At 37.9% G+C, this 26,855-nt stretch overlaps 2 protein-coding genes across 3 annotated transcripts in view; both read right to left on the bottom strand.

Moving 5' to 3' along the window:
- Positions 1-160: 160 nt before the first annotated feature.
- On the bottom strand, positions 161-13,691 carry LOC132195835 (uncharacterized). Its single transcript, XM_059618072.1, has 11 exons — positions 13,563-13,691; positions 12,809-12,863; positions 12,689-12,749; positions 12,426-12,625; positions 12,189-12,364; positions 11,984-12,128; positions 11,735-11,930; positions 11,408-11,673; positions 11,129-11,349; positions 10,577-10,643; positions 161-10,521 (listed from the first exon to the last, which is right to left on the bottom strand). Exons 2-11 carry the CDS (start codon positions 12,846-12,848, stop codon positions 6,437-6,439), a joined length of 5,457 nt encoding a protein of 1,818 aa, XP_059474055.1. The 5' UTR covers positions 12,849-12,863; positions 13,563-13,691; the 3' UTR covers positions 161-6,436.
- Positions 13,692-22,599: 8,908 nt separating this feature from the next.
- Positions 22,600-26,855, bottom strand: part of LOC132195868 (zwei Ig domain protein zig-8-like) — a 66,270-nt gene continuing 62,014 nt past the window's right edge. Inside the window, exons 6-7 of one of the 2 annotated variants that reach the window (XM_059618137.1) lie at positions 26,263-26,631; positions 22,600-24,251 (exon numbers count right to left, since the gene is read on the bottom strand). In XM_059618137.1, coding sequence (XP_059474120.1) covers positions 26,474-26,631 — 158 coding nt within the window. In that variant the 3' untranslated portion in view covers positions 22,600-24,251; positions 26,263-26,473. The remainder of the gene's footprint in view (positions 24,252-26,262; positions 26,632-26,855) is intronic. The other variant, XM_059618138.1, reaches the window with a different exon arrangement.

Below are 26,855 nucleotides of genomic sequence, written 5' to 3'. Positions count from 1 at the left end.
TTATTCTACAGAGCCCTGGATTAACTTGTGATTCAAGCAGTAAAAGCAGCGTGAAAACGCAAAACGTTAACAATTTCCTGCAAACAAATAAACTTGTAAACAATAGAAGAACGAACCTGCTCAAGGGAAAATTAGAGGTAAGGAAAACGGAATGTCAGTGCCAGCCGTATTTGGTCGTTTTTTTTAGAGACGGAGACATCTCAAAGTTTTGCTGAGGATTGAGAGCAAAATAGAAAGCAAGCGGTATCTCACACATTACAAAAAGATCGAAACAAAATTAAATTTTTCAAATAGGAAAAGTTGGTATAGATAGATATTTTATGCACTCTTCACAAATAATTAAGAAATAATCTCAACACGTTAATGTGGAGAAATCAGGGTTTCTGAGCACAAAATTTTTCGGGTGCTCAAATTAATTTGCTCCTGCTCCTGCTCACTTCTAAAGTGCTCCCTAATTTCTGCTCCTGCTCCTGCTCACCTCAGGAGTGCTCACCTACATCTGCTCGCGAGCATGCTCCCTCTTGGGGTGCTCGCGAGCAGATGCTCGTGAGCATGCTCACTAAAGGAGTGCTCAATGCTGCTCCGAGCAATTTTTGCTCCTGCGATATGCTCCCAAGCAGTGTCATGCTCATGTTTGATATGAAAATTCGGCATGTAGGTTTTTAATTTACTCTGAAAGAATATTTATTACGCCGAAATAATTTAGCAAAATTCAAATACATCAATTTGATACCAAATTAAGACCATATAAAAATTTAATATAATTAAAATAATAAAATTATTACCATAAAATAATTTCATTATTATTTAAAAAGACGAATTGTTGCCAGGAGCACATAAATATGAAGCAGGAGATTGAGCTCTTTTTAAATTATGTACAGCGGAAAAGACACAAGAGGACTGAAGGTTTGCCAGGAGCACATAAGGTGCAGCAGGTCGAACTCAGGGCTGAAAGGGGTGTAGGCGGAGCGTCAGAGCATAGGGATTAATGCATTGCGATTCTAAAGCGTCCTCCACTGGTTTTTGTTGATCTCACAGTATACAGTATTGATTTAGTATGAAATTCTGTTATTGTAGTAAAATTTTTAAAGCAAATGTGAGCAGAAGGAGCATCTCGAGCATTTTTAGTTAATTTTGCTCCTGCTCCTGCTCACTTCTAAAAAGTGCTCCCTAATTTCTGCTCCTGCTCCTGCTCACCTCAGGAGTGCTCCCCTATATCTGCTCGCGAGCATGCTCCCTTTTGGGGTGCTCGCAAGCATCTGCTCGCGAGCATGCTCACTAAAGGAGTGCTCAATGGTGCTCGCGAGCAAAATTTTGCTCAATCTTGCTCGCGAGCAGCTCATGCTCAGAAACCCTGGGAGAAATACAACTGTGACATTTAATTTCAATTTTTATTCAAACTTTCAATATTATATAAATAAGGATTAACATCAAAAATAAATTGAATAATTTGCAAATTAAACAGTTAGCCCGAATTAAATTTGAATTTCCATACAAAATATAATTTTTTAACAAAACTGGAAACAGCATTCATTTTATTAACTCTTTCACACTTTAGATTTTGATGATATGTTTGCGAGCCAAATATTAATTATTTAAAAGCATGGATTTCTTTTAGTGGCGAAAACAATTTACAAATATATTTGATAAGAGAATTTCAAAAGCAATTATGATGTGGTTAAGGAAGAGATGGAGCGAAAGAGGCGCGGCGCGCGTTCTCGCATTAACTTGAAACGTCAAGTGGCGCTTTTGGAACGAATTTAATCCAACGTACGCAGAGAGAGAGAGAGAGACAAGGCACATTCGCCGTAATTACATTTACAAGCAGCAATAACGATGATAGTGGCTGCGGCGGCGTCGCCATAATGAGAAACTCGAGGGCCATATTTTAAAAATTTGGACAAGCGCGCGCGCACCGGTGCGGTGGATTTATTATCGGGGGCTTAATTGCGATCGTTTGTCAAAGAAGAAGGGCCTCGCTCCGTGTAATTCTCGTGGGCGAGGTGGCGAAAAGCAGGCTCGGTTTTAACTTGGCTCAAAAGACAATTGCACCGAGAGAGGAGGGGACGCCGGATAATTGATTAACCTCGCCGAAATGCTGTTTGTGCAACTTCATTAGTCTTTGATTTACACAATTTCCTAATTGAGTTACAAAGGTCAATTAAATGCTTCAACCATTCGGAATTTATTCAATTAAGTTGATTCGCCCGGAGCGATTTCTCTAATTAAATCGATTTTTCTTTCCAAGCCGCAGGAGAAAAACGCAGAGTTTGAAATTAAATTTTTGCAACTGCGGTGTTGGAAGCTTCGGTGATAAGCTCGAGCAAGTTTTGTTGAAACTAATTTGCAACCGGAAGTGCTGCTAATGACTTAAGTTGGGCCCTTTTGCGTCGGCCCGGCTAAGTATAGGCTCGTCGCGTACGTCTTGTTCGGGCACGCAAATTGCAGAGAAGTGCCGCCGCGTGCGCCTTGTATTGCAAGATTTATTAGGCACTGTGTATGCATAATCCCTTGATTTATAACCGCAGGAAACGCCGCTCGCTCGCGCGCTGTTCATTGGAACGCTAGGTGAATTTATTGGACTGGCGCGCGCGCGCCTTGCTTGAGGGGCGCAGACTTAAATTGCCGGATACGAATAAAAGAGAGTGCGTGAAAGCTCCATGATTAATTAATTTCGACTGGAAACCTTCGCAGCAGCACCGCTGTTTAAAACACACCCCGAAAAGGAAAGAAAAAGTGATTCGTATCTGTGTTGCATGATTTGAATTTTCTTAAAAATTCTTCACGTAAAATGTATTCAAATTATCTTCCGTCTTAATTGGGTTGCTTTGAACGTGATTTGGTGATTTTCATCAATTTTTGTCTGGCTAATAGTGAGGAAAATTATTTTAGAAAATTCCCATCAGAACAAATGTTAAATTTCAAAAATTCATTTTCCGATTGACAAATTTTTCTTACAATGCCTCCTTGGAATTGAAATGTACAAATGGCTCTTCATTGGGCTGCTGCAAAAGGTCACATTGCAGTGGCTGAATTTCTCCTTTCTGAAGGAGCAGACGTCAACTCTCGTGATGATGCTAATGTGTCACCTTTAACTTTGGCAGCCTCATTTTCAAGCGCAGAAATGTGTCAATTCTTGATTCAAAAGGGGGCTACAAGGCCCATCAGTTCCCTAATTTAGTTTTGATCTTCAAAAATCTGTTTTAGAGTACTCTGCTGCTATGCTGAATAATTGTATTTTATGTAGTCCTGGTTTATAATTATAACCTTGTGATGATCGCATTGAACAAGTAAAAAGGATAAATTATCACAAATAAATTCAATTTAATATTTCAAATTATGTCTATATCTGTTTCTTTTCTCCCAAAACACTATAAAAATTAATGAAAAAAATGGGCAAATATGTCCATTCTAAATCTTAAAAATTATTTTATTTGTACGAGTGATAACTGATTAATTGAATCCTTTTCAATAAATAAATGAAATATTTTAAATTTTTCATGAATAACTTTCTTCTCGGAACAAAAGTATATTATGAATTCTTTCGATAAAAATTAAATGAGTTAAAATAAGGAAAATATTGCCAGTTCTACCAAAATCAGCCGGATTATTAACAATTTTAATCCGCTGCTCCAATGTGGAAATATCCTTTTAAGTAGAAATTATCGACGACCGCTATCCGCGTTTGCGACTTAATTTATTTACTACTTCAATAAATGTTCCCGGAAGACAAGCGTTTCACGCGTGTTCAATTAAATATTCACACATGAAATGAATTATTTGAAGGAACGTCCGCAGGCTCAAAAATTTCAAGAACACGGACGTCTTGCATATCAATTATCAATAAGATTTCTTTATAAGGAGAATAACTATAGTAAATTACTTTTCTGCACGGTTGTAAAATTGTATAAAATAGGCAAGCGCTTTGCTCTTTCACAGAGTCAGACACAGGAGAAGGCCATTAAATTATATTATGTTTTATAATCTTTGCAATGGAGGTAGCAACATGCTTAGTGATGCCATTCCCCAGTGCAGCGCAGCAGAGTGCATTTTAGAATTTCACTCTCTCGTCAGCAAAGCCCTCCAGCAAGACGAGAGCGCGGCGCCTCGAATTATTCAGACACTGCATGCGGTGCTGCATAAAAATTAATACGTTATAAATTCCACAAAGGGAGAAGAGCAGCAGCGAGCTGTACTGTGAGTAATTTTTTTTTTATTTTATCATTACCAATTTGGCAGGCAGCAAAATTTTCTATTTTTGAAGGAACAATTTTGAGCAAGAATGCAAAAATTATTTCACAAACTTAATAATTGTGACCACATTAATGGTTCTCTGAGCATTTTCCAAGCACGAAAGCTTTTTAGTGCAATTTTCATTTGTCAAAACCTTCAAACTTAGCGTTTCGGAAAGTGAAGTGGAAGTCGTCTAGACGTTAAAATGCAAAGCTGATGTTTACATCTGAGCCTGCTTTTCAAAACTCTAATCTGAAGGATGTGATTCTGGCGTCCCCTTTGCTGCACCTGCCATGCATTAATGCTCAACCGAGCATCAGCGAATGGGTTTATTTCGGTTGAGAGCGCGATGTGTGACGTTGCAACAGCACGAGACGGCGCCGCCGAGCACTAATTAAAGAAACAAATATTATCATTTTAATGCGAGCCCCACTCGTAAAGTATGCAACACCCTCGACGCAAGACCTACTGCTGTGCTTGTGTAATTTGCATTTTAGAGGATTAATGGTGTGACGCAGCTTGTGCGCCGAGAAACAGCGTGAATATTACCAGCCGAATGGGCTTCAACACAGAATTGCGCTCACAGCATATGTAATTCACAAATAAAAATTAGGAATATTTTTTCCATGTTTTGTAGATTCTAAAATAACTTTTATTTCTACAATTTGAGTAAAATCAGCATCTGACTTTGGCCATTTAGAGCTTTCAATCTTTGATCAATCATTTTCAACAACAAAAATATCACCTTAAACCTCACTTTCTGAAAAATCATCATTTTTAAATGGAATATCACGTAAAGAAGCCTAAATAACAAAATTTGACGCTACATTAATCACCTTAAATCATCTATTTTGATAATAATAAGCTTTTTTCCTTTGAAAATAATTTAAATTTTCGAATTCAGCAATATCACTGATTTTAATTTATTTTATTATATTTAACAATGATATAATTTTTGTAACAAGTAATTCATTTTTTAATATCTTCTCAATTTTTCAATATCGTCATCGATTGCAGTCTCCTTTTGAATATTCATCGAGAGTGGAGGTTGCTTTTGAAAAGACCGGGCCAGTGGAAACGGAGCAACAATATGTGTGTTTGTATCTGAGCACGCCCGGCAGCTCATAAAAGCTGGAGGCTTTCTCAGCATCTCTGAAAACTCGCCTTTTCAAAAGACGGCGAAGAAAATGAGCCATGGGAGACGGGCAAAGACGCAATATCGCGGGGCGCAGGACACACAATAATGTACCATATAAGCAGGGCGGCCTAAACTCGTCTCACTTGCCCATGCAATAATATATGAGAGGCTCCTTTGACGTTGTGTTTTATTTAGTCAATCCTAATTTCAAACAAGCTCCTTTTCTTTATAAACGCCCAAAATGAAGTAGTTTTATCTTGTTCATTTGCGAAAGAACTCTTCAGGTCGGCAGATGCGAGATATTTTCAAACACTTTGGGCTAATTAAGGAGAGAACTTGCTCTCGCCTCTTATATATTTTGTTCCTTTTCGCGGGCCCCAAGATTGCTACACCTATAAAAAAGTTCAGTTCTCTTGTTTCATATTGGCGCAAGTTCTCCACTTTTCGCAAAAGTAGCTCCCGAGATGAGCACATTAGCGCACAAGTTTCTGCAATTTCTTTCTGCGAGAGCCGCATAATTATTTATTCAAATTAACTTGGCTCTCCGGAATATTATCCCGGCCCAGCAATTTCCAACACTTTTGGCACGCCGGTCTAATATTTTTTCGCTCAGACCCATTTTTCTTGTTTGCACGGCAGAGAAAAATGTCAAACGAAGTAAGTCTTCGTCCGGAGAAGCTGCTACAGAAAGTGAAAAATGTTTTTGCCTCGCCCCGGCGGAATGAATGCGGAATGAGTTTGGAAAGCCGTTTTATTACGTTTGTGTGATATCAAGAAGTCGATGGTGGCAAGAACTTTATTACCTGGCGAAATCACATTCTGCGACTGATGTCAATGGAGCGCAGCAGATTTGATGGCGCCTCAAATTGCGTACGTCCCTGTCGACTTTGTGTATTTGTAACTTTTCAATAAGCAGAGTGTTCAGCGTGCAAGCAAAAAAGTTGATTTCATTTTTTTTTTTTATCAGGGATTACAGGTTTTGAGCTCAGGATTCATTAGATTTGACTATATTTAGCATTGGTCGCGTTCTTCCTTTCCAGCCTTTATTTTCTACGCTGAAGCTATTTAATCCAAACAAAATTTAGCATTATCCAATCTCCCACTGTAGCAGGCCAAATGCAAAGAGTCATTTCCGTCTTCGTTTACAGCACTCAAATCTGCGCCGTTTTCCACTAAAAATTGACACATTTCTGCGCTTGAAAATGAGGCTGCCAAAGTTAAAGGCGACTCATTAGCATCATCACGAGTGTTGACGTCTGCTCCTTGAGAAAGGAGAAATTCAGCCTCTGCTATGTGACCTTTGGCAGCAGCAAGGTGAAAAGCTGTTCTTCCTTTCCAGCCTTTTTTTTCTACGCTGAAGCCATTTAATCCCAACAAATACTTGACATTGTCCAATTTCCCACTGAAGCAGGCCAAATGCAAAGAGTCATTTCCGTCTTTGTCTACAACACTCAAATCAGCGCCGTTTTCCACCAAGAATCGACACATTTCTGCGCTTGAAAATGAGGCTGCCAAAGTTAAAGGCGAATCATTAGCATCATCACGAGAATTGACGTCTGCTCCTTGAGAAAGGAGAAATTCAGCCACTGCAATGTGACCTTTAGCAGCAGCAATGTGAAGAGCCGTTCTACCATTCCTGCCTTTATTTTCTACGCTGAAGCCATTTAATCCCAACAAATACTTGATTGTGTCCAATTTCCCACTGAAGCAGGCCAAATGCAAAGAGTCATTTCCGTCTTCGTCTACAGCACTCAAATCTGTGCCGTTTTCCACCAAGAGTTGACACATTTCTAGTCCTGAAAATGAGGCTGCCAAAGTTGAAGGCGACTCAATAGCATCATCACGAGAGTTGACGTCTGCTCCTTGAGAAAGAAGAAATTCGGCCACTGCAATGTGACCTTTTGCAGCAGCAAGGTGAAGAGCCGTTCTTCCTTTCCAGTTTTTTTTTTCTACACTGAAGCCATTAAGTCCCAACAAATACTTGACATTGTCCAATTTCCCATTGAGGCAGGCCAAATGCAAAGAGTCATTTCCGTCTTCGTCTACACCACTCAAATCTGCGCCGTTTTCCACCAAGAATTGACACATTTCTGCGCCTGAAAATGAGGCTGCCAAAGTTAAAGGCGTCTCATTATCATCATCACGAGCGTTGACCTCTGCACCTTGAGAAAGAAGAAATTCGGCCACTGCAATGTGACCTTTTGCAGCAGCAAGGTGAAGGGCCGTTCTTCCCCATCGATCTTTCGTTTCTACGGTGAAGCCATTCAGTCCCAAAAAATACTTGATATTGTCCAATTTCCCGTTTAGGCAGGCCAAATGCAAAGAGTCATTTCCGTCTTTGTCTACACCACCAAAATATGCGCCGTTTTCCACCAAGAATCGACACATTTCTGCGCTTGAAAATGAGGCTGCCAAAGTTAAAGGCGAATCATTAGCATCATCACGAGAGTTGACGTCTGCTCCTTGAGAAAGGAGAAATTCAGCCACAGCAATCTGACCGTTTTCAGCAGCACGGTGAAGAGCCGTTCTTCCTTTCCAGCCTTTTTTTTCTACACTGAAGCCATTTAATTCCAAAAAATACTTGATTTTGTCCATTTTCCCAAGGAAGCAGGCCAATTTCAAAGAGTCGCGACCGTCTACAGCACTCAAATCTGCACCATTTTCCACCAAGATTTGACACATTTCTGCGCCTGAAAATGAGGCTGCCAAAGTTAAAGGCGTCTCATTATCATCATCACGAGCGTTGACCTCTGCACCTTGAGAAAGAAGAAATTCGGCCACTGCAATGTGACCTTTTGCAGCAGCAAGGTGAAGAGCCGTTCTTCCTTTCCAGTTTTTTTTTTCTACACTGAAGCCATTAAGTCCCAACAAATACTTGACATTGTCCAATTTCCCATTGAGGCAAGCCAAATGCAAAGAGTCATTTCCGTCTTCGTTTACAGCACTCAAATCTGCGCCGTTTTCCACTAAAAACTGACACATTTCTGCGCTTGAAAATGAGGCTGCCAAAGTTAAAGGCGACTCATTATCATCATCACGAGTGTTGACGTCTGCTCCCTGAGAAAGGAGAAATTCAGCCACTGCAATGTGACCTTTTGCAGCAGCCCAATGAAGAGCTGTTCTTCCTTTCCAGCCTTTTTTTTCTACGCTGAAGCCATTTAATCCCAACAAATACTTGATTGTGTCCAATTTCCCACTGAAGCAGGCTAAATGCAAAGAGTCGTCTCCGAATTTGTCTACAACACTCAAATCGGCGCCGTTTTCCACCAAGAATCGACACATTTCTGCGCTTGAAAATGAGGCTGCCAAAGTTAAAGGCGACTCATTATCATCATCACGAGTGTTGACGTCTGCTCCCTGAGAAAGGAGAAATTCAGCCACTGCAATGTGACCTTTAGCAGCAGCCCAATGAAGAGCTGTTCTTCCTTTCCAGCCTTTTTTTTCTACGCTGAAGCCATTTAATCCCAACAAATACTTGATTGTGTCCAATTTCCCACTGAAGCAGGCTAAATGCAAAGAGTCGTCTCCGAATTTGTCTACAACACTCAAATCGGCGCCGTTTTCCACCAAGAATCGACACATTTCTGCGCTTGAAAATGATGCTGCCAAAGTTAGAAGAGAATTCCCGTTTTCATCGCGCTCATTCACTTTACAATCGAGCAATGATTTTAATAAAGGTTTTAGCTCATCAACAATGTAGTTTAGTTGTTCGGCTAAAATTCTATGAAAAGAAACATTTTTGCTGCGATTGAGGAAATGTTTCAAATTATCTCTAAAAGGGACGCGTTGCTGAGAAAGATAACTATCGATGAAAACCCGACATTGCCTCAGATCAATGTTCTGAAATATTGGAATTTCTGAATTAGATTTTCGCTTGATTTCATGGATAAAGCGCAGAGCTACAAGGAATTCTGCAAATGTTTGGTGAACGAAATGTATTGTCTTCTTTTCTAATATTGATGCGACGCCGCTGTTGTTGATTAAATTGATGTCAGCATCAGTCAGCTGATGAGAAATTGAGCAATTATCATTAACAAGTAATCTTAGTGCCAAGTCCATTAAAATTTTCATGCGTTCATTTTTCTTGCACTTTGATGGCTCCGTTCTCTCTTTTTCAGTTTTTAACGCTTCTTCTACTTTTCTTTCAATCACCTGCATGTAGATTCCAAATATTCCTCCAATTGATACTATTTGCGTGCCACATGCTAGTGTCAAATGGAACGGGTTAGCCAGAATTTCAGAAGTTCCGGACTTCTCAAACAGTTTAAAAAGTTCTTCACATTCTTCCTCCGACTTTCCCAACTTCATAAGAAGTTTTTGTTGATCTTTCCTCTTAAGTGGTTTTATTTTAATCTTCCTCGTTGATAGCCCTTGTAACGAATTTAAAATGGTGTCCTCTTCTTCGGGCCTCGTTGCGATCACAAGTGGCAACAGAATATCAGTGAAAATTTTGATCAGCTCTAGCACTTGGTTTCGGTAATTTGGGCAGATTTCATCGAAACCGTCCAGAAAAACAATTGCTCTGCCCTCTTTCACTATTTGCTTAATTTGTTGCAAATCGTGGTTCATTTTATCTGCCTTTGATAATACTTCCACTATATTTAATTCCGGTTCGTCGGAAAAATAACTATATAGTTGCTGCAGTTGGACAGTGAAGACCTTTTTGTCTGGTTGCTCTCTATTTAGTGAACTCGCAATTTCATGGAGAACTGTTGACTTTCCCGAACCAGGTAGCGAGGAGAAAAGCCACACACAGTAATCTTGTTTTCCGGAGCCCAACAATTGTCGCTTCATTTCCTGTTTCAGTTCATTGAATGTAAAATGTTTCTCGTTTAGTTCTTGCCGTTTTAGCAATAACTTGGATTTATTACGTCCCGATTCACTTGAACTCGCACGAACTTCATCGTGAATTTCGTTCTCTGGATCTGTTGCTGAAATGTTATTTGAAATTACTGTCACTCTAGGCGCAACAAAGGTGTTTGGTCGCATGGGTAAATCTACTAAAAAGGGCAAAGTGGACACGATTTGGGAAATTATCTCTCCGCTTTTGTTGCGTTCTTTGCGAATGAGGTCGAGAGCTAACTCTTGAATGGACGTTCCGTTCCTTAACTTGGGATTGTTAAAGAGGCGGATCAATTCATCAGCAGAATCTACGCAAAGCAATTTATTAATATGGTAAATATTTTCACACATTTTTAGTCTTACCGCTACTTTTTAATATGCAAATAAAGGTTCCGCTATGATTTGTGGCCGTTATATCAAACTTTTGATCCTAAAAACAGAATGAGAGTGTCATGATAAAAATAAAAATTAACATTTACTTAACGCAACACGTTATACATTCAATTAGATTATAACAACAAAAATAATGTAAAATATAAGATAAAAATTGTTTTTCCACCGAAATTTAAAAAAAAAAATAATAAAATATTGTGTAATAATGCGCCCTAATCGTAAGTGTAGCAGCTGATGGCCGCTTGCGGTCTCATCAGTCAGGATGAGCACCAGCCGATAAGCCCTCGGACAATATTTTGAATCAATAAATCGCAATAAATATCATTAAGTAAAAATAATAAGAAAATGGAAAAAATGTAAAAAGGGCTAGGTGAGACCCAAAGATAATTAAAACAATCGAGTAAAAGCTAACTTTTTAAATTGAAACAATCAACTCGGTCATGAAATTGTTCATTTAAAATTATCGTAGGAATGCAAATAAAGAATAATTTAATTGTAAGATAATCAAAGATTGCCCCTTACTGTTAAAATATTGTCCGAATGAATCGTTTCATTCACGAAGAAGAATAATTTTGGCCTCCCAATCCACATTTCATTCCCAGGTCCTAGGAATTTGTAAACGATGTCTCCAATTTTGGTACTAGTCTCTCCAATACGGACGCAGACCTCGTTCTCCTTGTTCAGGAAAAGGGGTGCAAAAAATACGGCCAAAATACAAAACACCTTACTTTGTTCCCCTTGCGCTGAAAATTATAACGACTAAAAATAAACATATATATAATTATCAAAAAAATCACGAACTTTTTTCATAAACTGAGTTTAAATCTTTCGAGGTGTTTTCATGAATTTCGGTCCTAAATCCTAAATTTTCATGCAGTGCTTTTTCCGTGCGTTGTACAAATGGGCCAGACTTAGCACCGAAAATCATTGCCCATTTTTCATGGACGTCCTTTTCGCTCTCTTTGCACCTTTGGAAGAAAGCGGATCGTTCAGGTTCAAAGACATTCCTTGTATTTCCTTTTCCATCGGTTTCGCATAATATTCCGTCATTTTCTCTTTTTACAGCTCTATTTAATAATCAATTAAAAATATTTATAATATAATAATATTTTTCTAGTAAATTAATACCGAATCACAAATTTCCTGTGCGGAGTGTATTTGATCTCGGGTGTCTGGCCTACCCATTCTAACATGCCATGAATTAAATGTTGGAATTTAGTGAGTAAAACCTCCAACAGCTCGTCATTCTCAAGGTTGTCCAACAACTGGGTAATTCCCTTAACTAACAACGTGCCTTTTTCTGTGTCTCTTATGGACAAAGTTGCTATAATTTATTAGTAGATTATTTAAATTGCCTTCAACATTGAAAATCATTACTTTCGACGGTAGAATAAACAATGACGAAATTTCCGTCTCCAGGCATGTTAGTCACCCTGCTCGACGTTTGGTTTTTGAATTTTTTGATATCTTCAGGTTTTTTCATCTTTTTATGGGCCTCGTCATCAAGTTTTCCACGACAGGGCTGTTTTTAACAAAATAAATAAATATATCCATCGATTTTGGATTGTAACGGAATTCTTACCCCAAAGAAAATGACATTGAGTTGTTCTCGCAGGTTTGGAGACTTCTTGATTGCCTCCACCACTTGTGTGGTAAGAAAGCATTTGTATTCTCCGTTCTGGTCCTTGAAATTTGTCACGATAACATTGTTTTCTGTTCCATGCGACAAGATGAAGAGAAAAAATGCCGAAGGAACAGCTAAGAAGATTAAAAAAATTATAAGTTTAAAGGAAAGGCATTGATTTCTTGATTTTCTTACATGATATTTCAAAAAGCTTGAGAAATACTTCCTCGTTTTTTAGAATTTCAAGAAAAAATTCAGCTGTTGGTGACTCCAGTTCTTTGTATTGGCATTTCCTTCTGTCCTTGAAAGATTTTCTTAAGTTTACAAGGTCCACTTCATTGCCTTTGCGTTTCATTGTGGCATTAAATTCGTAGCTGACAACCAAAACGCAAGCGCTGCAATAAATTTTGATTTCTTTCATAAAATATTCTTTACTTCTTTCAATGTTAAATTTTTACTCGTCTGCATTTTGGTTGTTTTCGAAATACCCCAAATTGGCCGGTCCATTCGGACTGATTCCTAAAATCGAGTTGAAATAATTTTTCAGCAATTTTTTAAATGGAAAATTTGAAGTCAACCTCTTTTTTCAAGTTCATCCAATTTGCTTGAATCAGCCATCTTAAGAAGACTATTCTGGAAATTTTGAAAAAGTGGAAAGATTAAAAGCGGCTTCCTGAAACAATATAATGTTTTTCAATGCGTGTAGAAAAGTGAGAGTCGTTGTTAGGTATATGAACTTCTTAAAATTATGATAAATATACAGTATTAATTAACTACATACATCTTCACTTTTATTTTATTCTTTTTACAAAAGACACCAAAAAACCTTGAGCTATGCATTTATGCATTAATTATCATATTTCATATGTGTAACGGATTTTATCTAACAAATTGAATACTTCAATTTTAACCTTCATCTTATCTTCATTTGCTGATTTGCTATTAAAGTGGCAACTGCTTACGTGACAATTCATAGGAGCTTCTCGTTTATCTCAAGCAGGCTGTTTGATTAATTTTTTTACCCAATATGGATGCGGCCAGCAATGAATTGCGCAGTATGAAAAGAATTTCAAAAGATTGACGTTCATAGTTCTATTATTATAATAATTGGTATATTTTCTCTTGGAAAGGCTGATTCAAATTTTTATATCTACTTTTTTTATCTAAATTCTATAAAGTTAGCGTTTATTAGGTATTACTCGGCCATTACTTCAATGACTGACAATTTTGAATCAAGAAAAAACAAAACAAAAAACAAAAACATGCATTTGTAGTCTATTAAGTTACAAGCAAAGTACAAAAATTATAAATTTAGTAATTCATATTTCATACCAAGTGTAATTAATGATGATGTGGACTGGGCGCGTGATCCATGGAGGTTGTCTTCTGCAGAGGCGCTCTTTTCTTAGCATTGACAAAGTCACTCTACTCAATGCACGTCATATTTAAAAAGTGAAGAAGTTTCACCTTTGGGCTGGTTATATCTAATCGAATTCCCTACACATTCAAAATATTAAAAAAAAAATCGCCAGTCGAGATTGTACTACTTTTTAAGGCATCAACAACGATAAGGAGCGATAAACGGCGCCGGTAAAAAAATCGCAAAGCATTCCCAGACATAGATAATTTTTGCAAAAAAAGCTTCAAAACTTTTGTTTTTAGATTTATAACTCTAAAATCGCATAGTTAACATTTCTGAAAAAGATCAGAAAACAGTTCCAGTGCACTCCAGTTTTCAAAAATTATTACGTGATTTTTTTCCGCAAATTTCTAATAACAGCAACCGCTGTTAAGTGAATGACAGTGTAGATTCTATTTAATAATCTAGGAAAAAGTCTTTATTTATATGCTATGACGATATGACAAACATTTTTAGGCAATCAGAAATCAGAGTGAAAATCCTTATCAAAATCCGCCTTGCTAAAGGATAGGCCTGCAAAGTTACAATCATTTTTTTCTAGGGGAAATACATTATAATTTAAAAAAAATAAATGAATAAAATTAATTGGCAACAAAACGTTTACACAATAGCCAAGCGACTCCTCACATGTTCATAACTTTTACAACTGGTTCACAAAATTAAAATCCAGATTTTAGTTTATATATCAGCTTTTTTTATTAAATTGGTGACGTGATGGAATTTTATATGAAGGATTCAAATATGATGTATTTAAAAAAGGAATTTGTGTTAATTATTAGTTTGATTAATCAAAAATGAACATATGATCTAATTTAAAATTTTTGTAATGATTGGGAAGAATAATAATCACAGGGTAACATTTTGAGTGAATTGACACCCATGAGAAAAGGCAGAAATCAGGCTGAAATATTTTATTTCTTAGCAAACCTTGAAATTAATACATTTTTATGACAAAAAATCTCAGCTTTCATTTTATTTGATTGAGTTAAAATTGTCGCATTTGAAATCAGAAAGTGATAATTAGGTATGAGACAAGTTAGGTTGTGGTTTGCGCAATGACTAACAACGGTGGGACGTGCGTGTGTCGCAAACTGTAATTAACTTTGCCGTGGCCAGCACGAGTGTCTCTGGCAATCTTGGCTGCGCCGGCCGCGTCCGCTCTCTGCGGGCGTAACATAATTTAACAAGCAATTTGGCTGCCACTGCGTTAATGCGGTGCACATAATAGGTGTGGAGGAGCAAGTTTGCGGCCATGAAACGCACTGGACCGTCTTGGCGCTCGAGATAAAGCGGCTGCTTCACTCTATATTACCATTTACTCGTGCTAGGCCCACTAAACTTCTCCCCAAGACTTGGTCGGCCGTGAAATTTTGCTCCATCTGCCGCCCAACCATTCACACCTCTCGGCTGACCTGTTTTCATTTCGTGTTTATTTTTAAAAAAATTAAAGCTGCTTTTCATTTGATCAAGAAAAATTGCAACTTTTTCCATAAAATATGGTATTTGAATATAATTCCACGTTGCACGCTCCAGATAGCAGAGGGAAAAATGCAAATATTCCGCAAAGAGCTGCTCCACTTCCTTGATGCGCTATAAATTATATGACAATTCCCGTGTCTCTTGAACAGTTGCACCTTCTTGGCTCGATACAAGTTTGCGAAGTTTGTGACTTGTATACGTCTCTGCTGATAAATAACCGATTTATAACATTTTGATTGGCAGATGAGGCTCTTTGATGTATAATAATTTACCAAAAAATTTAGTGAAGTCAATTCAACCATTAAATACTACCTTAATCTTTACACCTTTTATTGTATTAATTAGGTTTTTTACATACAGCCATGATATTAAAATATAATAAAACCAAAAAATTGAATTATAACTGAATATACTTCATTTAAATTTTACCATTCAAGATAAAAATTAAAAATATGAGTAATTCCTCTTTTCGTTTAGTTGAAATTTTAACATTCATGTTTTTCCAATTCAAGTTTATAGTTCGAATCATTCTATGAATTCTCGAGATTTTATTCTTATTATTATTCAATAAGCTGACGGAACACTTGACAATGCACAGTGTTTCATGAGTTGTGATCAAAATTGTATTTTATTGATTGGCTATTATGGCTGCAATCTTGCCGCAGCAGAAACCAATCAAATTGTTGCAACGCTGGGGCTTGAAGAGATTGCATTATTGCAACATAGAATTGGCCTTTTCGCAAAAAACTTCAGCTTTTAGTCAGTGGTGGCGCTGCGATCGCACAGCGCCGTGATTAAACCAGCGATTCCAGCGCCACCAATGACCGAAAACTGAAGGTTTTTGCGAAAAAAGCCGATTTATCTTTTCTGCATCGTTTTGGCATTTTCACTAAATAACATAAAAATCAACAAAATCGGTCTTCAAGGCTGTAAAATAAGAAAAAAGGATTCGAAGAGTAAATTTCAACAATTTCTGCTCCAATGAGCAAAATAAAGCAAACTATAGGTGAGTCTATTGTACGATTTGAAATGGGATTTTGAAAGGAAATAAACCTCAGCATTTGAATGCAGTGCATATCAATATTTAGGTGTGTTGTGTGCTTGTGGGTGGAAAGGCGGCGGGTGCGGCACACAAGACTGCATCTTACACTCAATTTGTCGTCGGAGAGCGGCCGAGGCTATTTGTCATGTGTGCGGAGAAGCTTTGCTGGTGCGTCTCGTGCGATATCAAGTGGGAGAGCAAAAAGTGTGTGCGATGGCAATGCAGGCAGCCGAGCGAGCTGCGATGAAAAATATCAAAACTTGACAGCGCGGTAAAAAAAAGTATTAATGTGAAGTGGAGCGCGGCCGCAAGAAAACAGCGCGATTTATGTACGTACACTGGGGGGCTAAACAAAGCCTGGGCAAAATTGACATACCATTATGAATCATGGATGCAACGGCAGAGCGAGTGCATTTTTCTCTCCGCCTCTTCATTTGCTTGAGTGTGCAACTCCGGCCGACGCCGACGCCGCCTCCGCTGCAGCTATTATTCAAATCAGGCCGCTCACTTCCGCCACTTTTTGTGTCTGCCCTTTTTTGCTCGGCAGTCTCGCTTTGATCGTCTTTTTGCTCCTCCGGAAAATCATGCATGAGACTTGTTTGCGAGACACAAAAACCAATGGCGAGTTTATCATCTCTGGGTCTATTGCAAAATTTTGTCAAAACTTTTAAAATTGCATTAATCTTGAGTTAAATTGAACTCATAAAGTTGCTGCAAAAAAATTGAAAACAAACTTTAACAAATTCAAGAAATATGACAGAATTACCAAATCTGGACCAAATGTAAACAATTTGACAAATAATGAATAACAACAATATATTCAATAATAATAATTAAAAAATTTAACTGCATTTCAAAACACATTCGTTCTTTAACTATTAAACAATTTGAAATTAACTTTCGCCTTTTGAAAACTGCGCCGCTAATTAATAAGTGAATTATTTAATTATTTCCACGTGCATGAATTGCACATTTCACTGCACTTTCGAAAACATTGGTTGCGAAATAATTCTGCGCAGAATTTGTCAAACAAAAAGTTCACGGCTCGTTAATTTCTTTGAAGCGTTCAGGTCGACGAATTCCATAGGTGGAGGTCACACGTGCGACGCACAGATGTTTGCATAATCACAAAACTTCTCAGCACGCTCTGTGTTGCCGAGCCGGAAAATAAAATTTATACGACTTTCACAAATCTCTGTATTGATTGAAAATTTCGCTCCTTTTTACCCTTTTGGGCCCGTAAAGTATTTTCTGGAATTTTGGAATCTATAAAATATTAATTTTTTGATAATTTCCACTAATTTTGGTGTGCATAATCTGTCAAATTTTACATAGAATTTTAAAAATTAAAATTAAATAAAAAAAAGGGGGGAAATAATGAGAGATTAACAAATTAATCATGTTTCCAAGCAGGATAATTTATCACTTTTTGCACCTTTGCTGAACAAAATAAGCTTAATGCGGGGGAACATCAAAAGCTGTTGCGTTGTGTTGGGGTTTTTGCTGCCTTTTGGAAAGAGCAACAGCAAAGGACGGCAGGCCGGCGTCGTAAATGAAAAACGAAATTAAAGCGAAAGTCATTGTGCGGTGAGGCCAGCCAGGGGATGGCGTCAGGGATGATTTATCCGGGGCGCTTTTCTCACCATGGCCAGAATTACATTCGCAGCACGTCCGACTGCGAAAAGGGGCCATTATGCCTCTTTGTGGAATGGTAATGGCCGAGCAAACGCCCCCCGGTCAGTCCGACCCAGAGACTCGTCTTGCCACTGAATTATAACGTCGCCAATTGAATCTGAAAACGCCGTTGCGATCAAAATGCTGGTCCATCCCACACCACATCAGTTGATTCCACGCTCGATCCGCTCCGATTTCTGCCTCCAACGACCACGATCAGCAGCTTCAAAATGAGTCGCAACTTTGTCAACAATAATGAACATTTTAATAAATATTTTCAAATTAAACGGTCAATTAAAACTGATCTTATGATGACCTATGCTTAAATTTAATTTCAAAAGGATATTTATTTTATATGACACTGCAGCTCTTTTATTATATTTAGGATCAGACTTTAATAATTATCATCTTTAATTTTGCCCTGCCACTTCAGCTTTCTTTTATTTCTTTTACTCGTTCAAATATTGCTGTGAATTGATGTTTTCTTTCACACACATTTTATTCAGAGAAATTTCTAATTCATCTGTTGCAGAGAAAAATAAATTAAGCGTATTTGCAAATAAAAAAAACTTACTGTTCGCATGTCTGGCGTAATAAAAATACAGTAATGCTTTTATGTATTTTTTGCAAGCGCAAATATATATTTTACGGCCACGGCAATAAAATGGAATTTCATAGGAAAAAAACGAGAAAAAGCACACAAAAGATTCCATTACCCTCTCCGAGTTAATTGGACGAAGCCATGGAACGCAAAATGCACTGCCCGGGGAAGGAAACATTCAATTGGCCACAAAAGCGATTTGATTTTAGTTCCGCATTTCTCATCTTTGCAGTCCGTCGGTCTGGTTTATTATTATTATTTTTTTTGTCCACTTGTCGCCGCGCGCATTTTATTCATTCGTCTGGAGCCGAAATTGCGCGTCTCTGTCATTAATCGTGATGGCTTTTTCCGGAATAAAACCATCATTTTCTGGCGTATAATGATGCGCTTTTAAATTTATACTTTATGATTGGTGCTGGGAAGGACAAAAGACCGCGGCTCGGAAAGCCTCGGCCATTCCACATACCGACGAACATGGGCTTTCTTACCCCATGAATAAATAATATGAAGAAAAAAAGACGAGAGGGAGAAAGAGAGCTTTGCAGACATTTTATGCCCCGAGTTAAGCAGAATTCTTTTTTTATGACGCCATGAAGAGGTTGATTTGAAAAATGCTCGCGACGAGCTGCTGCTTTATTATTATTTTCCACTTTTTGACTCTTGACTATGATTGACTTTGGATATTTTTTCTCTATTTTTTGCGGTGTCAAATTTTCACGCCGAAATAGAAATAGGAAGCTGCGAGCGACACATTGACTTGGAGCAGAAATAAGAAACGCGGCCTCTCCGTAATTGAGGGATGAACTCGACTCTGAAGGTGACGTGTCTCCTTAAAAAAGGATTTTCTTTCCCTGCGCAGTGCGTGATTTTGTCGCGGAAAAGAGACAACTTGTGCGACGCACACACACTGTTTCTTTTTAAGCAGTTTTCTTCAACTTGCGTCATTAAAGAGACGCTTTCAAGCTTATCTCAAGCTGGCCCCTGCAACTCCACTATTTTGCACTTGCTTATTCCCTATAAAGGAAAAGTTTCCAACTTTTCACATCAACCATGCGCACGCCTTTATTAATCTCAGCACAGATAAATTTATTTTGCAGCAGACACGCATAACTATTCATTTATTACTCTAATATAAAAAAATAATTAGATTTCAATTTCAACACTGAAATTAAGGAAAAAATATTATAAAGAACAATAATGGTTTTTTTACTATTAAGAACTGGATTCCTTCAGAGGTTTTATTATAAAATGTGAAGAAACCCTCTGAAAACAGAAATTGCATCGTTGGTACGTTCAAAGACGCTCAAAGTAAATTTGTTATTCAGCTCAGAGGCACAAACATTTTGATTCTCAGAATCCAAAAGCAGTTTATTTATATATATTTCTAAGAATTCTCCCTTTCATGTCTTTAAAGGGCTTGAATTTGAGGAAGGCGAGGGAGCGGAAACTCGTTTTTGAGCTTGAAATTCTCCGTCCCGAAATTTCATTTATTTTTTCGGCGCACGCGTGATTCAAGCTTTTGCATTATTTACGCACAGACACAACAATTTGCGGCGGCGACGACGAATATATTTTCGGTTAAACAGAGCCGCTGGCATCAGGGAAAGGAAAAGTTCGCTCCGCCCGAAGAATGTACAAGTTGGCGCGCGGAGATTTACAGTGTTGGCGAGCAGATGCCGCTGGAGACACCCCGGCCCGTCGCTGGCTGCCCTCCCACCCCAATTTCGAAAAGGGTGCAACGCGCTCACGTGGAATAAGGATACCTCTCTCTTGCTCTTTCTTTGGCCGCGTCGTCGTAATTTATTTCTACAGCTTCTCCTCCTCCTGCTCCGATAGTGCGCGAGAATGGATTTCCTTTGAAATTCAAAACACACAAGGACATGACAAACTTTTTTTTCGCACCCGCCGCTTTTTCTCCGGAAAGAAAGAAAAGAAAGGCGCCGCGAGGATTAGACTCGCTTCAATCAGGGCTCAGCCGGGCTTAAAATGCAGATAAAATATTTAGCCCGCTTGAAAGCCGAGTTTGCTTCTTTCCTCGCGCGACGCCCAAAGTGATTTATTTTTCGTGTTGTCAAAAATGCTGTAAGCAAAAGATCCACACAATGAAAATGCCGATCATGCGCCCCAATATGCAATTTTCATTAATATTCTGACAATACTTTAGCCCAACTTCTCATTCACAAAAGAGATAAGAACAAATTTATTTTAATAGATATTTTCAAATAATACTAAAAATTATTTATAAATTTGAGAAATTTCCGATGATGAGTTTACCAATTGGCAAGAACCTCTCCCGAAAAGCAAAAACGTTGGAAACGAAACGTGTTTTTTTTTACGCTTGGCCCGGAAAGTGACCAACCGACGGAGGGTCCGCAAAAATGAATTTCTATAATTGGAAAGCAAAGGGTGATGTATGGCGGGGGCGAGAGTGCAATCGATACGTGTTCGAGAGGGTGGCACATCGACGTGATTAACTGACACGCCGGCCGGGCCGAGGAAAAACGTCTCCCGCGCGGCTCTCGGCAATCGCACTTGGGATTTATCAAGTGAGAACGCGCCGCTCGAAATTATCAGCACTAGACAAAACCTTCCGCTAGATTAACTCCGCACCCACTGTGAAGCTGCGAAAAAAACACTGCCCTTCTTGCGCCGGTCGCTGGGACAAAATTTTGGAATCGTTTCCAACTTTTCACATAACATCGTAAAAATTATATACAGTCGACTGAAACCGCAACATTTATTATTTAGTTCATTTTCTAGCGAAGCATAATTATGTTAAAGTTTAATTATTAAAAATTTTTAATCCTCTAATTGAGTAAAAATACCGACGAAATTAATAAAAATAATCATCAATTTAGTAAAATCACTTTGAACCTTTCTGTTCTTTGTTGGACTCAGACGATTTAAATGAATTTCAAGTCACTCTCGTCATAATTGCAAAACTTTTGTAATTCTCATTCGAAGATTTGCACTCGTCCCGAGCCGACGGACGATAACACTTGAGAAGCAGATGATAACTGTGAGCGATAACAAAAACGAGGTGCTTACAATTTACTATACTCGAGTCGCGCGCGATTTGCATAATCGTGATGGGGCTCAAGTGAAAAATAAAAGGCGGATCAAGCCCGGCCGATCTTCGATAAAAGCCAAGTGGGCGAAAGTGTGTTAAGCGCGAAATGAGGCCGGATTATGAGCGTTGTTTTGTGTTGCACGAGCCGTAAAAGACGAGAACATGCGTGGGTTGGGTGCGGGGCCGTCCACGCTTAATTAAAAGCTTTCTTCGCCGCCCCCTTATCAACCCTCTCAAATCTAAACGCGCCACTTTCCCTTACGACCGGTCCTGGGACAATGTGCGAAATGACAACGAGGTGACAAGACCGGCCCCGATGAAAATGCCACATTCGCTGACCGACACCATCAAGCTGATTTTAAGTTCACCATTTCCTGAACGCTGCGGGAGTGAAAAAGTCTATTATTATTAAAGCTTGAGGGTTTTTATTGTTATTTTAGACTTCGTTTATTTATATCAATTTCCAATAAAAATTGATCAATTAAAATGTATTTCAAATTATTTAAACTTAACTGATAACTACGAAAGTAGTAGTACTTTATAAAATGGAGAAAACTAAAAACGTGGAAATACTAAAATATTTTGTATTTTTTGAAAATATACTGAAATTGTTTTAGATATGACAAATTATTTTTCATTGGACTTTATTAAAATGCATAATCATGAAAGAAAAAAATTATCAAATAAATGAGAAATTACAAAGTGGGAAAGCCTACCTTGTGTTTCACGGGATTGTAGGTCAATTAAATCCTTGAATACTTTCGCTGCTGAATCTGGTGCTGTTGGAATTCCATCTGGAACGCTATCCTTAATTTTGCCATGCGAGAGCGGGTGAAAATAAATCTATTTCATTTAAATTTAAAAGGTAATTAAGTGAAGTGTTCATAGAAACTGCTGGTTTTAAACGATTGATTGCATTTAATAATTAAAGTGAAAAATAAAACAGAATTACGCCTACTTATCCTGCAGTCATTAATCAAAACCGATTGATCTGTCATGTTTTGGGTACAAATAATTTAACTAAATTTGTCAATATGAATTATAAAAAAAACTGCCAATTAGTGGGTGTTTTACATTTTTAATAAAACGCGCATGATTTAATAAAATACAATAACGATCAATGTTTTTATTTTGTCGCTTTCCGTAATTGTCGTTGACAACGATATTATAATAATATTACAATTGTGTCACGACGAGTGGTGGGGGTTGCGTGGTGAAATGACAACAGAATTTGTCTCGCCTGCGTGTTTGTTTGCGTGTTTTGTTGGTAAATGTGTCTGCACTTTATCAGAGAGACGAGTGGCTGTTGCTGCTTCACAATTAAAGTCTTCATCATCATTATTTATATTAAATACGCACACAATCAAGCAAAGATGGGAATGAGGGTCTTTCTGCAGTTTGTTTCTTATACGGTCGGCGCGTGTGTCTGTTTGTTTGTTTGTGCTAATGGATACGTATATTCGCAGCAGCAGGCTTTGATTTCATTAGAGTTGCAAAACCAACACCGCCACTTTGTGACAACAACAAATTAAGCATTTCATATTATAAATTCTGTTCAACAAAAACAATCTTTTCATCGCACGAGTTTGTATTAAAGAGAAACACCGGCACTTTTTCCTTTCCTTCTAATTTCACGACTGAAACGTTCAATTCTTGACTAAAAAAATTAAAATTTTGCACCAAATATTGCGTTTACGCGCCAAAAACATTTGAACCTTGTAATGGGGAGGGTTGATATTGCTTTTTGGCTGTTTTCAACTAAATTCAATCAGCTCTAACTCCATTTGAGGTTCAAATTCGTTTGGCGGGAAAAGATGAAAGTCCAATAAACTCCTTGTTTGAATCTTACGTTTGGTTTTTAATTTCATAGTTGGTCATCAAGTTTATTCCTTTTTCACATTCAGAAATGAAAAAATGTACCGGAATTCCTCTTTAATTGATTATTATCTACACTGGGTAAATTTTGAGCACTTTTTCCACACCCTCCGAGCTAGACATTTCACCAGATTATACACAAACGGAAGGACATTTTGAGAAATAAGCAAAGGAGGTCGGACAGGTCATTTAATTAAACCGGCGTGACATGTCCTGCGCGCACCTAATGGAATTAAATCCGACCCGCGAGAAAATTGCAGAGCGACAAGACGGATAAAAAATCTCTTTTCTTCCTCACACTCGCGCACTACCTAATAAATCCAACACTTTTGTGCACATAAATTCCTCTTCTTTTGATGCTCTTTTTTATAGAAACACTCACTGCTTAAATATTTGTATATTTGCACAACTCATATATCTTTTTTGATACGGAATAGAGGTATTTACAGTTATATAATATTTATATCTCTGCTCTAACATTGAATGTGTAAACATAAAACTGAGAGAGAGAAGAGAGAAGATGGAAGTGGGCAAGGTTGGCCCGACCGAGTTATGTACAAACAATTCCCTTATTTATATATATCTTGGCTGAAACTGTTCCATTTTCTGATGCAGAGAATGAACTCTGTCGCGAAATTCGCCTCTCTTAATAAAAGTTACCGCTGCTTTCACTCAAGTGTGTATTTACGAGACAATATCGTCGCCACTTTGCCCTGGGCCGATTCCGAGCCAGCTCCTCTCCGTCTTGACAAAACACCGCGGATGCTGCCATAAAGTCAATAACTCCGCGTCGTCTTCCTCGTTTAAAACTAAAACAAAAAGTCGATTCGGGATTCAGATGCTGGGGTGGATGAGCCCTTCTGCGAACACACACGCGGACCAAAATAAATATTCAGAATACTGAGAGTTGCACGCGAGAGCAAAGAGCCGCCGGTTCTAGGCGGGAAACCCTCATTGAACAGAAATTGTTTTCGTCGGAAATTTATTTACATCTGAAAATTTAAAAGGATAATTGAAGGTAAAATAAAGTAAATTACTAAGAAATTCTTTGTCATTGTCAAATTAAGTAATTAAAACAGTGGTACTTAAAATTTCTAATGATTTTTACTGCCAAAAACAGCCCCTATTATTTTAAAGACTTGATTTGACTTTTGCCAATAAGTAGATCTTAAATGGGAACTTTTTATTTTAGTCCTGAGTTTTAAAATGTCAAAAATTTAACATACAAAATCGAAATTGAGATAAAAAAAAAATGTGCAGCTTTAATGGTTCTTCCCAGATAAGTCAGATAACACGTTTTCGCGCCAAAATCGTTTAAAACTTGATGGGGGGAGGAGGAATTTTTAACAATATTTTCTGTTTAAGCTTAATTTAGTGATTTGCGACCAGGATTAACTACCCTTGAGGTTCAAATTTGTTTGGCGGGAAAAAGTGAACTCCCAAATGAACCAATAGTGTTCTGAAAATAATAATTTTTTTTTGTAATTTTGGCTTTTTGGTCTAGAAATTTGGTCTTTTTTACATTGAGGAATACATAATATCGGTTTCCCGCTTTAATAAAGTTTTGTTAGGTAATAAAAGTTTAAAATTTCCTTACTCTTGCATCTATTCTTAGTTAAATAAGGGAATTCTGATAAATGGAGAACAATATTTCTGATCAATAACGGCGACCCTTGCTCCGACTGTGCGCGCGAGTGAAACAATTTCGGGCACGCGAAACTTGAGCCCAACTTAGCCCTGTTTATTTTTTTATCCGACTCGAGTCTTGAGTTTATGCTCGCTCGAGGGAAAACTCACTCACGAAAGAAATAAACTGATTTCAACATATCCGCAGTTTTTTTTTTCACCTAGTGGAACAAAAAAAATCGCTCTGGATCGAAATTGAAATTTTACGATCAGCGATAGGGCGACTTCTTTTGAAGTGGATTTATTGTGAGCACGAAGAAGAAGTCGTTGTAATGCAATGACAGTAAAAAGTGGCAATAAACAGCATTCCGCGGGAGTTAAAAAGTGGGGCAGGCACAGAATCCGCCGTAAATCAATGGTTACTGTTGGGCGAACACTATTTATTTTGCACATTGGATGCTCACATGAAACACATGCGAAAGTACACAAGAGAGAAAGTTTTTTATGGCCAGAGAGCGTATTTAGCCGTAAAAGATTTATTATGCGTATGGAAATGGATTTTATTCCCGACTTTTGTCTTCATAAATAATAATGAGGGCAGCAGCTCGATGGCCGTAACTCAAGTAAGGGAAACTTATTATTGACGCCGAGCGTGTTTCCGAATTGGCCGTTACAGAAGAAAGATAATGTTTTATTATTTATAAAAAAAAAAACTCTCTTTTAAGGCATAAAAAGCTACTTTGAATGAATTGCTCGTAAGAAATAACTTAAATTTTATTTTTTTTTTATTTAGATGAAAGGATTTTAGATAAAGTAATTTATTTTAAATTGGAGTTGATTGTCTGTTGACATAATTCATTGAAAAAAAGTTGAGTTTTATTTTAGTTTCAGATCATACAAAATCAATCTACCTTTATCCAGAGGCCACAATTTTAATGTGAAATTGTGTTTTATTAACTCATTTTATCTGTAAATTTTGATGAAATTTTCTGCAAATATATTTTTTTTAGTTGAAATTTCTATTATGTACAGAAAGATTCCGAAACAATTTTTTTATTGTTACTTTTTTGCTGTCAGAAAAATTAGAAAAAAGAGCGTTTCTTGAACAAAGGAAGCGGCGAAAAAAGGAAGCGCAAAGTCCCAAGAGAAACGAAGGCGGGCAAATATCACAAAGAAGAAGAAGAACTTGGCGAAATACATGTTTGGCGTGGCGAGTGATAAAAAGTGACAGGGAGTGATACTTACTTATCCATCCGTCGGCCGGCCGGGCCAAGTTTCGGCGGCCTCGGAAGGTCAGCGAGATAAAAAACGGATGGGGATAAAAATATGATTTTCTGCAGGCGCGCGGATGATAAATGGTTTAATAAGAGATCGGCTGGTGTGTCGAGTTCGCCTTCCACTTCGTCACATCATCACAATTATCACAAAAACTGTTTCGAGAGGCGGCGGGGGCCGTTCAGAGGAGCACTGTCTGAGTCCTGCTCGGGGCCGCCTCCAACCCCCGGCCCGCCGACACGGTCAGCACCACGCACCCCACCAGCAGCCACACCGACGGCGACCGCAGCCACGACAAGCCGCGACCGCCAGTTTGCATCGCCGCCGGGTTTTCGCCAGCTGAAACAATACAATTTTAAAATTAATCTTCATTTTTCAAAATATATATTGTTATTTATATCGACAATTTTTTTAATTTTAAATAAAGAAACTTATAGAAAAGAAACGAAACATAAAGATAATTCGATATTTCAATTCAACGTTTAAATTAAAGTGAGAAACTAAATTTGAAAATTCACATTTTTAAATTTTTTATACTAACTGGTTATTTGTAATGTGATTTT

This window comes from Neocloeon triangulifer, unplaced genomic scaffold (genome assembly GCF_031216515.1).
Source record: "Neocloeon triangulifer isolate White Clay Creek 2 clone unplaced genomic scaffold, ASM3121651v1 ptg000011l, whole genome shotgun sequence".
Classification (NCBI taxonomy): domain Eukaryota; kingdom Metazoa; phylum Arthropoda; class Insecta; order Ephemeroptera; family Baetidae; genus Neocloeon; species Neocloeon triangulifer.
Note: the sequence above shows the minus strand (reverse complement) of the source record. Positions and strands in the feature narration are given on the sequence as shown.